The 12,357-nt window shown below is 46.7% G+C and overlaps 1 protein-coding gene across 6 annotated transcripts in view; it reads right to left on the bottom strand.

The window, feature by feature from the left end:
- Positions 1–257: 257 nt before the first annotated feature.
- Positions 258–12,357, bottom strand: part of LYRM9 (LYR motif containing 9) — a 75,975-nt gene continuing 63,875 nt past the window's right edge. For 4 of the 6 annotated variants that reach the window (XM_043530908.1, XM_043530909.1, XM_037880520.2 and 1 more), the window contains 3 exons: positions 3,774–3,921; positions 2,651–2,743; positions 258–1,352 (listed from right to left, as the gene is read on the bottom strand). In XM_043530908.1, coding sequence (XP_043386843.1) covers positions 1,335–1,352; positions 2,651–2,743; positions 3,774–3,905 — 243 coding nt within the window. In that variant the 5' untranslated portion in view covers positions 3,906–3,921 and the 3' untranslated portion in view covers positions 258–1,334. Of the gene's footprint in view, positions 1,353–2,650; positions 2,744–3,773; positions 3,922–6,942; positions 7,085–12,357 lie in introns of those variants that run through there. The other 2 variants (XM_027820132.3, XM_027820134.3) reach the window with 2 other exon arrangements.

Here is a 12,357-nt window from a genome sequence, read left to right on the forward strand (position 1 = left end):
TATGGCCTACAGTGAGTGTGTGTCAGTCAGTTCCATCTTTAATCATATACATTTATACTCAGTCACATGTTAAATTCTCTAAGGCAAGAGCCTGGTCATCTTATCTGTCTGTAACTCGGCGTGTATGCCAGTGATTTTCAATGCCATATGCTGTGCTTATTATCAAGACATTATTTAATCAGTATTACGCTCCAAAACAAAACTTTCCGCTGTAACACACTGCAAATATAGAAAGGCAAGGCTGATACAAATGCATGTTATTCTTCAAGTGGTTTTTATTTTTTCCCCTCAGGTATTAAATAAAACTGTCAGTGTAACAATTCTGACCATGCAAAGTCAGGTTTCTGTTTGTTGTCAAACTTAAAGGGAATCTGTAGAAACATTAAGGGTAACTAAAAGCAACAATCAAAAAATGACATTCACATAATCTAGCAGAGCATGACAAACCCACAAGGCAGAGAAGTTTCATCCTTCCTTTGTTTTGCTGTGTCTGCATAGCAGAAGCAGGTTCCGTCTCCTTTCATTGAGTGGGTGGGTGAAGAGAATCTTAGATGCCACAGGCCAATTATTTTGCCATCAGTTACATGTAACCCTCTTCCCATTCATGGGTGTAACTCAGGGCATAGAACCTAGCTCAATACATGCTGCCAAGAGTAAGTATATTAGAACGAGTAAAGGGCTAGCCTTTGAATTTCCTTGGTGTAGTCGGTAGATTGCTCTATTTCTTTAGTCTGGAGCAAATGCCGGTATCCAATTTATTTGCCTCTTGCAGGCCATTGATTTGTAACAGTAGTGCTGGATTGCCATCATTAATAATAATAATAATAATAAAAAAATAAAAATAGAGGTATGTTTGGGTCCAGTTATTGATAAACACCAGCTTAAAAACCCCAACCCTACGAAACTCTGATGCATTTTAGATCTTGATCTAATCTTAGGCTCTCATCTTGCAGTAATATCCACTAGCGGGATAGGGGCTTCAGCAGCCAGCTCCCGTCTCCATCATAGGATAACTAACTCAAAACGTGGGATCTGAAATCACTCTCTGCTTCCCACCTCCATTCGCTCCACCCCCCCAAACAAAAAAAATAGTGGGGAAGCGCTTTAGCCAAGGAGTTTTATAGTAATAAAAAAAAAATCTCAAAGAGCTTCAGAAAGATTCATTAAGCCTCACGACACCCCAGTGAAGTAAGTATTATGACAAACCATTTTACACCAGGAGAAACTGCAGGAACAGTTTACAACGTGGCACTCTTACAAACAACTGGGCTTATTTGCCTGGACTCTGTCTGAGGATCTGTACTGATGAGCATCTTCTCTTCATCCCCTTCTTTCTACCTCTGTCTTGTATACTGCAAAAAAACAAAACCACACGTGATACAGGGACATATTAAAAGTGACCATTCACACAAGGAAGGAGTCTTTTTGGTAAAACCCTACCAAGCACTAACATTCAGGACCCCGTTTCTGATCCACCGAAGGCTGCTGAATTCCTTTTAACCTTCACAGAGTAAAACCCCAGGACTTCCCCTCTGAGAGATGTAGAATATTGGGCATGAGTTTGTTTCTGGATGGCCCTTGGGGATGAGTCGCCTCTTGCTCATGGTGGAGAATGTGGAGTAATACAGCTGAAGCCAGGGGAGTCAGACCAGTGTCTGGGGTGAGATCAGAATTAGGGCCTTCACCAGGCACTCAGAACAGGGTTTGCAAACTGGGCTAAAAGTGCCAGAGATTTGGATGCTGCTAAAATTTTACAAAATCTGTGACTAATTAATAGCTCCTCCTGGTGTTAACTCTCTTCTGGATTTCAGAGTGATTTTTATTTTTATTTTCACCCCTCCCCTCCTCCTCCACAGTGATTTTTAATTAAATAACAGATTTTTTTAAGGCAGATGACTTTTTGACTCATTTTGTTAGGTTTGTTTGCTTACCAGTCAAACTTAACTTCAGTGAAACAGAAGTGAGACTCACGGCTCAACAGATCAGAAGAGATCCCTGCACTTAGGAATCGAGTTATCTTTCAAGCCACATTATTTTGCGCTGGCTGCATGGAGACATGCCACATCTGCAGCCTTGCCTGCGCTGACACCGGGAGGAAAATCTCCTAATGCTGATACAGTGGCAGTATCGAGGGTAAGAGCGCTAGGGTTCTCACCCTGATCTTAGCAGCACAGGGAAGACTCGTGAGATGAGCATTCTGGGAGCCTGGTTACAAGTGGATGGAATGTTAGCAGGGAGAGAGTTAATTCATCTCAATGTCGAGCAGTGGGATAAACTGCGGCTTTCTTGTCTATATTAGATATTTACATAGCTGCAGATTCACTAGTTGCTGAAATCTGAACTAATCCCCAATGTAAACAAGGCCTCAGACGGGGCAGAAGTGTGCTCTCCTGAGTGAGAGTGTACTTGCAAACCCCCTGTGATTCATTAGTTTATAGCTCGGGGATTTTCTGTCAACGAAGAGCTGTTTTTTAAAAAGAATCCTTGAAACCAGGTCTAGTTATTACACACATCCTCTCACCCATAGATCTCAAAGCCCACTGCAGAGGAAGACAAGTCTCATTTGTTTTCCAACATCCCAGCTCTTGAACTGAATTAACTAAGAACAGGATTCGGACAACCTGATGGGGAGGAATATAGCTGCACTTACTTTATTCATGACCCAGTCAGCATCTTCAATGGCTCTCTTAATAATCTGCTGGATTCTCTCAGGACTGTCTTCATCCGCATGAACTCTGAAACTCTACGGGGTTTGAGCAGAATGTGGAAATGATTAATTCCAGTTAATGTAACAGCTGATTAGATCCTGCTAAAATAAGGATTTAAAATCCTGAAATAAATACTTGATCAAAAATGTATACAATCTGAAGACCTAGAATGCCTATTCTAGCAAATAGGCAAATCTTTGTTCAGAAGGGGTTACAGCAGTGGCTTTCAACCTATTTTTCCATTGTGGGCCACATCCAATTCTATCTGTATGGCCCTGAGGATGTCACGTGGGCAGCAACTGTGTGCTGATTGGGCCTCAGGTTGAGAACCACTGGGTTACAGTGAACATACTTTCATATTCGCTATTCTAAACCTTCTGCAGCAGGGGGTCTTACAGAAGTTTGTGCTAACAAGGTAAGGACCAGGGCTATTCACCTGGTTGTGTTGCACCAGCTGGAGCACATGTTCCATATGCTCACACTAGCCTTGCTGACTTACGTTAAGGGCTCGCACGTTCGGGCATAGATCCCAGAAGTGGTGCATTCTGGGATACTTGGAAAGGCCACCCAGGACATTCATGAACAGGATTATCTGACAGAGTTGACTGCACTTGCAGGGGGCTGGACTCAATAACCCAGAAGGTCTCTGCCAGTCCTATGTCCCTATGTATTGTGGAACAGCAATTGGAGGACGAACTGAACTGCTTCAGCTAGTTTGTGTCCACTAAAGCAGTTCAGACTGAAATAGTGTATAGCTCTGCAAAAATTGTATGTTCCCTTGTAAACCATATAAAGCATTTTATGTTGGATGCAAGGTGTGCTACAATCATTTTAAGAGGAACAGTACCTTTTTGGCTAGCAGAAACAAGGCTTGAGTGAACTGCCGAAATAGGGCATCGGTGATGGAAAAGAGATTCTAAAAGTTTAACATGCTCTTAGTAAAAAAGTAAAGAAACTTGTTTTTTAACTGTCGGATCTTTTTAACCTGATTAGTTTTTTCTACTTTAATAATCCAAATAAATGGGAAGACAAGCTTTCCCATCGCCAAAGAGAGCATCTCTCTACCTGTCTGATTGCATGTCTGTAATGCTGTTGGATATTTTCTGTAGGAAGCCGCTTACAACATCGAAGCAGGTAGCGATATAACTGCAAAGGCTTCTGGACTAATTCAGCCCCCGGTAACGGAGCCATTGTCATGTTAAGATTTCAGCTGCTAAAACAAACAAAACAAGGGTATTTCACAAAACTGGGAAATGCACACTGCAGAATTAAATCTCAAGGCTAATTTTACAAGGAGAGTTTCAGTCTTGGTAAGCTTAAAACCAGGAGTAACCTGAGTAGTTTGCAGGAACATACAGGTTTAGTATCATGATTTATTTTTAATTATGCTTCGAATTTTCATCCCTGAATCTGCAAGTTCTTATATAATCTCCCCATGGGATTAGGAGGAAATGAGGCATGGAATGGCTAAGGAACATGTTCAAACTATTGAGAAATTGCTTATTTGAGGGCAGCTAGGGTTAGGTGTCATGAATCAAATGTAGAAATATAGAAGTGTGTGTGAGAAAGGGGTCCGTGGGTGGCTGGGTGTACATAACCCCCTTCCCCCCCACCCCACAGTATACAATTTTTTCCCCTCCCCCCTGCCCCTTTGTAAATCACTTGTGTTAGGGACTGATCTTGACTTGGGGGGGGGGGGGGGGGAACTTCTCACATGTGTACGTCTTTGAAGGAATGGGGCCTTCAAACAGCTCTTTGGGGCAGGGGCATTGTCTTTGAGATGTTTCTAGGGCACTTAGCACTCAGACATGGGCTTCATTCTGCTACTGTAAATGATCCTCATGCAGTGTGCCAGTCTGGAAGAAGAGGTCCTAGCCCTTGCACCTGTAGTCTGATCCCCATGAGCTGACCTATGCCCATGCTGCCCCTCTCCCCCATGCCTCTAGTGAGAGTCCATATGGAGTCTCACTAGGCAACCCACATGGCTGATATTGCAGGATCAGGGCCTTAAGTGGTTGCTATTAAGATTACGTGAGTAGGGCTTGATTTCCTAGTGCTCGAATCGTTTCAAGAGCTCTAGGTGAAAACTGGTTTGCAAGCCTGAAGTTCCACCTTTTAAGCAATCTGCATAAACACACCAGGACTCGTGCACAAACATTAATAGCTTTGAGACTCATCATGAACGTAGCAGTAACAGGGAAAAGAACAACATCCACCAAACGTTCCCCACCAGTACACTTGGATGGACTTTCTGTTACAATATACAAGCTGAATAAAGTGCTAATCGGATCTTTTAAATGACTAGTCATTTAACAGATGGTTGCCATCTGCGGAAACCTAAATTAACATTTTGGAGAAAGTACAGTTTTTACATAATTACTCATTAGAGTCAAGAAATACATGAGTAACTAAATAACCAAGTAGGTGTGGGATATAATTTTAGCATCAATTAAGGTATTTAGCCTTCATAATATCTTTGTGTGGGTTTTCTCAACACTTCACGTCCTTGGGCCAAATTCATCCTGGAGTGTAACACCATTAACTTTCTGCAGGGGCTGGCTACTGAGCGATGTCATGACAGCTCCAGTCCTGGCAGCTCTTGCATTTCACAGCCTCCTCTTCTGGGAAAATCATGCTCTTCGGCTACCCAGACCCCAATCGCCTGACAACAGCTAAGCGATGGGTGACACTAGTGTCTGGGTGTGAGAGCTATGGATGCAGGAGAGTCCAGTTTCAGTTTCAAAGTCCTCAACCAACTCCTGTCAGTGAACCTACACGCTGCATCTCAGCAAATGCACAGCAATAACTATTGCAATCTTTTGGCTAGAGTATCAAAACAGGCCCTGAAGGGTCTTATGGTGGTGTCCACTATTTTTCCGCCCCATACCCAGCCCCTCAAATTCCCTTCACTTTAGCATGACGATTTTGGGAAAATCCTAAAGGGCAGGGGTCTGTGCATGCTCAGCTCAGGGCAGGAGGGGGCTCCGAAGCGTAGACAATATCTAGGACGTAGTCCCCACGAATAAGGGCATGAGCACCCTGATGACTTGGCCAAATTCCCCCTGGGGTAATTTCCTTCCCCATCTCTAAGCACCCCCTGTCCTGTCACCTGGAGATAGGGCTAATCTTCACTTCTTAGTTTCAGTGGATTTGGGGGTATTCACAACAGCTGCTGGGCTTCAAGCTGGAGGTGGCTGCCGGTGAGTGATGGGTAAGGCTGAGGGGGGGCGCTGATTGGGGATGAAAGGGGCATGAACGTGCCCTGCAGACGTGCCAGCCGGACGCACCCCTCTGTGCATTTAAAGCCCCCCCCCCAGCTGGTGCTGCCGTGAATGCGCCCTGGCTCTCCCCGCCTGCAGCAGGCAGCCACAGAGGGGGAAGGCTTAGGGTAAAGCCCCCCCCGCTGCTGGGAGCGGGGAGAGGGGGTGCTAGCACGGGGAGCCCGGCACCTCTCCAAGCGCTCCCCCTACCCGCAGCTGGGGCGCAAGAGCGCGGCCCCGCAGCTGCGCCCCGGGGGCTCCGCATCCAGCCGGCAGGCGCGGGGGAGCCAGATCGCCCCGCTTGTATCCGCCGCCCGCAGGGCCAGGGCCGGGCCCGCAGCGCCGCTCGGGTCGCCCCAAGGCCGGAGCCGGAGAGCCGCGCCCGGGAGGGCAGGCGGCCGCGGCTCGGCGCTTCCTTCCGGCGGCTGCAAGGCTCGGCTAGAGCCAGGAGCCAGCCTCAACCCCAGCGCACTGCACCCCAGTATCCTCCCCAGCGCACTGCACCCCAGTAACCCCGCTGCCCCCCTTCCCCGTGCACTGCTCCCCAGCATCCCCGCAGCTCCCCTCCCCAGCGCACTGCACCCCAGTAACCCCGCTGCCCCCCTCGCCCTGCACCCCGGTATCCTCCCCCCGTACACTGCACCCCCGCCTCCCCAGTGTACTGTACCCTATTATCCTCCCCAGGGCACTGCACCCCAGTAACCCCGCTGCCCCCCTTCCCCGTGCACTGCTCCCCAGCATCCCCGCAGCTCCCCTCCCCAGTGCACTGCACCCCACTATCCTCCCCAGTGCACTGCACCCCACTATCCTCCCCAGTGCACTGCAGTATCCCCAATCCCATTGTCTCCTAGCCCCTTCTCCCCCTGCACTGCACCCCAGTATCCTTACATCCCATTGTCCCCTAGTCCCCTTTCCCCAGTGCACCGCACCCCACTATCCCCGCGGCCCCCTCCTCCCCAGCGCGCTGCAGGTACCTCACTGCCCGCTGGCTCGGCAGCTGCCCGCACCCAAGGGCAAGGGCGGCCACGCGCCGCTGCGTGGGAATCCCGTTTGGCGGGGCCCAGGACGGTGAGCAGCGCCCCCGCCGGGCGAACTGCAGATCACACCAGCCCCACACGAAATGCACAGCACCCACCCTTGGTTTTTCTGGACCCTGCAGAGAGTAACACCTGTGCTGAGGGCCCTCCTTTTGGTTTGCTGCCTCCTGTCCCGTCCCAAGGCGAGGAAGCATAGCCTGGTATCTGAGGCATCACCACGCCAGTGATCACAGGCTGCTGTATAGATGGCTACTCCCTGGAGTGACGTTTGTGGGTGCTGTCCCCCAAATAAGCTTTTTGCTGGATACAGCGACAGACTGGACAATATTTCCTTGCCACAGAGACAGTCGCCTTTGATCAGCACCCCTGAAATGCTACCTCCCTTATACAGGCACCCAAAGCGTAGAGACCACAGCCCATCACGAATTTCTCTGTATGTAAGAATCTCACTAGGCACCCATCCTCTGCTCCGGACACCCCAGGCTTATGTGAAAAAGCAGACAGCACAAATAACCATGCCAGGCAGCACCATACAAATGATGGCTCAGCCCACGTTGAGAGAGAACTAAATACCCACAGACACATACAATGGGAGAAATAAAATAAAGCTACTGCACGCAGAGGACCAGATTGTGATCGCTTTCATCACGCTGAATAGCACCTTACACCAGGGTATTACTCATTGCTCGGGTATTGGAATCTGGCCCGTAGAAACCCCTCAAGCTCTTGGAAGCCTGGGCGAAGAGGTGGGCTTTGCAACGTGCCTAGAAGGCTAACAGAGCTGGGCGCGGGCGGATTGACAGCATGTCTACACTGCAGTCAGAGGTGTGACTCCAGCACGGGTCGGCAGCCCCAAGCTAGCTTTGCTCTAGGTAGCTCGAATAATAATAGCAGTGAAACCAGGGCAGCATAGGCTAGCTGTGCAAATACGTACCCAGGGTGCGGGAGGGGTGGGCAGGGGAGGGGGTTGTGCCATCTACCCTGCCACAGCTTCACCGCTATTGTTATTTGAACTAACTAGCTCAAAGCTAGCTTGAGGATGCCCACATGGGCTGCAGTCACGCCTCCTGCAAGCTCATGGAAACGGCTCTGGCAGTATCTCCATCGGTGCCTCTGCTGAGCTCGTCTGCCATCAGGCATGCGGAGAGAGCCAGACTCTGGGTAACCTGGTACCAAGCTATTTAGGGCCTTAGGGTTAAGGTCAATACCTTAAATTCCCCCTAGAAATTCACTGGCAGCCGGAGCAGTTCTCAGCACCCCAGTGTCATGCGAGCTCAGCATCAAACATCACTAACAATAAGCAGCCGCATTTTGCACTGGGTTCCGTTTCCGAGGGGCTTTACTGTGCAGAGGCAATCCATCACAAAGGTGTAGATAAGCGTGGGCAGGCACCGGCTGGGGAGAGAAGGCCACACTGGAGATCAGGTGAAAGTGAGGTCAGGACGGATTAGTTCAGCAGTTTGTCCTATTGTCAGAATGTTGAGATCCTTGAATGTGATCTCTTGAACATTTTCTTTCCTAACCTGTCTCTCATGTTCCATCGAGCAGACTTCCCCATTCTCTTAAACTTCAAGCATTGACAGGAATTATAGGTGGATAATTAGCTTCAGGGGCTGGCTTTTGTGCGAGAGCTACATTTTGATTCATTTCATCAAATTGCAGTCCCATAACACATGTCAAAAAGAATAAATATGACAGTAATGTAAGTACCAATCTCCTCAGACCAATCCAGACTGGTAATGCAGAAAAGGAATGTCGAATTTAATTGGAAAAAGAGCTACTGCAACTGGCATTGTCTCTAAGTGAAATAATGTTTATTTTATTGAATAGCCCTCTCTGCTGGACTGTATAGAGCTAAAATGTCGCTCTGAATTGATTAAATGCATGCTTTGTGTCCAGAGAGAAACATTAGTCTCTATCTAAAACAAACCCCATAACAAATGATTCTGTCAATACTTTATAATGACTGGAGTTTCCAGCTTAGTTGTGATAACTGGTTCTTTAATAATAGTTTTTACGTAGCACTTTTAAGATACTAAAGCACTTTAGAAAGGAGGTCAGTATCATCCTCCCCATTTTATAGGTGGGGAAACTGAGGCACTGGGCCATTAAGTGACTTTCCTAATGCCAGCCAGTGGGCCAGCTGTGGGAGTATAACTCAGATCTTCTGAGTCCCTGGCCAGTGCTTTATCCATTGAACCACACTGCCTCCTTAGAGAGTCCTTCACTTCTTACAGGTTTCAGAGGGGTAGCTGTGTTAGTCTGTATCAGCAAAAACAATGAGGAGTCTTTGTGGTACCTGAGGCTATTTATGATTATGGGGCAGGTTCTCCAGAGCTGCATTGCTCTGCAATGGAAGTCAAGGTCCAATGAGTCCATGGAAGGAATTCTGGACTCACTTTCAGTTTGGATTAATGGGAAGACACCAACTGATTTTAGTGGGCTTTGGATCAGATTCCTTGGAAAGTGCTGAAATATTTCTGAAGCATATGTATGGAAAACAGGTCTGATGGAGTCAAAGGCTCTGTTACCAAAGTTAAAATATTGGGTTTGGTGTAGAACCCAATGGAACTCTCAAGCACAGAGTGAGGACCGAGCAGTCAGAAGGATTACATTAGATGCCTCTCATTCGTTCTCTGGGTGCCAGGAAGGATGGTTCCAACAGCATATCCTCCAGTCCTCTGTCCAACCTGGTTTTCAATATGCCAAGTAATGGGGATTCCACCACAGCCTTTGGGGTCTAAGAGCTCACTGTCAGGACATATATTCCGGAGACTCGCTTACCTTCATTTTTCCTTTTGCTGAATTATATTTCATCTTCAGACACCTCCTTGTCAAGCTATTCATTTCTTCTTTTGAAAGGAAACACCTTTTCTTTTGGACAAGTCGGGGATGAGCACTGAAGTACCCCACAACCCTCCCACATTGTGCAAAGGGGTAGAAACTGTCCCAGCTGGGGAGGCACGAAATACAGGGGCAGCCGAAAGGTTCAGATGGGGGAAGGTCACACAGAACCCTGCAGCTCCTTGCAAATTGCAGCGCCATCTTCCCTCGTGGTCTATGCTATTGGAACGCAAGGGCGTAGTTATGCAGAGTGCCCCAGGGATGTCTTCAACGGGTCTGTGAACTGCACAGAGACACGTACACCACAATCTGGACTCAGCGGTCTGAGGAGTCCCACAGTGAGTGATGGCTACTGCCACAAGTCCTGAACCCTAACATCAACATCCGATTGCATGCTGGAGCACCCCCGTACTCTGGTTGTCAGTGGAGGGGGGCTGGATTCCTTCTATTCTCCCTCCAACCTTTGTACCCCACGCAAAGTCCATTGTCTCAGGCTTTGGATGGGGGGAGATTAGAATTTCAACCAACAGCGCTCCGGACGGAGACAAAGTTGAGCAAATGCATTACTGACAACTAACTACATAAAAGAGACAAGGCATTCTGTTGATCACGTTCTTCAGGAAAACTTTCAGAGCTGCAGCCTGGTCCTGTTGATTCAAATGGGAATTTTGCCATTGACTTCAGTTGTGCCATGATGTACCTCATGGGTATTTTTTTTTAATGCTCTAGGAAATGTCAGTCAAGTCTGTATGTAATTTTCTCCTCCAATACTTCTATTATTTAAAAAAAAAGGGGGCCAAGAAACTGTACCTTTCAAGGATAAGTTCCTGAGTCCATTTTTTTTTTCGCCAAAATTAGGCTCTTATCCTTCAGTGGATTATCAAAGCAGGATTGAGGAGAGTCACTCTTGAGCCAAGTCTGTTCTGTGCTGTGCAATTTATGTCCCCACTTTCAGTGCAATCTTGTGGCGATCAATATTTCTAACATGTTGAGAGCGTTTTTCGATTGGTTTGCGTAGTGTACTAGAAGAGAAAGGGGCACCCTCGAGATACCAAGCATATCACTCTTAAACAGTCCTCACCTGCATTACTAAGAATATTTTAGATTATCGATGCCAGAAGAGAAATCTAAGTGCCACCATATGATGTATGGATGCTTTCGGCCTTTTGCTCAGGCTGCAATTAAGGAAAGTATCCCTGCTTAGAAAAGCACTTAAACATAAAGCATGTGCTTAACTTTAAGCAGGTGCTTAACTGCTTTCCTGCATTGGAGTCATCTCTTCGAAAATAAAACTAGACTAGTCAGTATCATTTTCTGGTTCTCCTGCACTCGCATAGTGTTTTGCTGCCTTTGGGTTTGCAACATGCAGGGACATACCTAACCGCGGAAATTGTTTTCCCCTAGAATAAAAAAAAAGAAAAGAAATTATCTTCATTTTAGGCCTTGTAAAACCCTCCTTTCCCTTTCCACAACACTCCTCCCCTACATTTTGGACCTTTGACAGTGAGTATCTCTTTAAGAGCTTTTGTGCACTCGCACAAATTAGGATCTTGTTTGGGCCAAGTCCAGACCTAGTGTATATGGTTGCTACTCCCTAGCCTGAATCTGATTAGCATAACAACATTGGTGCAGAGCCCATCAATAAACCATTAGTCTGCTAAATTTATTATATGGGCCATTCTGAATTGATGGAGACCATGGTTTCTATTTCTGTAGGTTATTTTTTTTTTTTCACCAGTGGAACACCCAGTCACATGCCTGTTTTGATCGGCTTGGTATTTTGAAAGAAATTTAGAAATCTGTTCTCTGGTATCCTCCATTGTTTGCTCTGAGATCATTGTGTTCTTGAAACACAGTGTCCTAATACCTTTAGCATTCATAAAATATTCATTCAGACCTCACACTGCTTTCTTTTAGCCTTGAAAAGGTCGCCCCTTGGAGTCCCTGAATCCCTCCTAGCTGCAAAAACACACATAATCCTTGCCATTCACAAAATGCTCTGCTAATTGGAAAATGCATTGCAAATGTATGAGGCCAGGAATATGTCAGTTTAAAATAAAACCCACACAGATAATGGACAATGACATGAAAATTATTATAAAATGAGAACAGAACAAGTAGAAATCTTCTGTGCCATGGCATATGGTTTCCTCTCCATTTGCCATAGAGTTCAGCTTTTCTCGAGTTTAGCATTTCAAAAAGCATTTTGCAGCATAACAAGGTAAAACCCCTAGCACAGTAGCATCAATAAATGGTTGAATTCTCTTCCTAAGTATCTCTATTCTGCATCTTTACTTAAGTTGTCAACTTTTTGCAGGAGGGAAAAAATCTTTGTTATATATGCCTACAGTGCACAGCCCAGGGGGGCGAGGGGCTACTGCAATGCATACCTTCAGTAAATTAATCTAGGTGTAAACAGATGCTAGTTGTAGAGGATGGACTAGATCAGGGGTGGCCAACCTGAGCCTGAGAAGGAGCCAGAATTTACCAATGTACGTTGCCAAAGAG

The sequence above is a fragment of the Chelonia mydas genome, chromosome 17 (assembly GCF_015237465.2).
Source record: "Chelonia mydas isolate rCheMyd1 chromosome 17, rCheMyd1.pri.v2, whole genome shotgun sequence".
Lineage (NCBI taxonomy): Eukaryota > Metazoa > Chordata > Testudines > Cheloniidae > Chelonia > Chelonia mydas.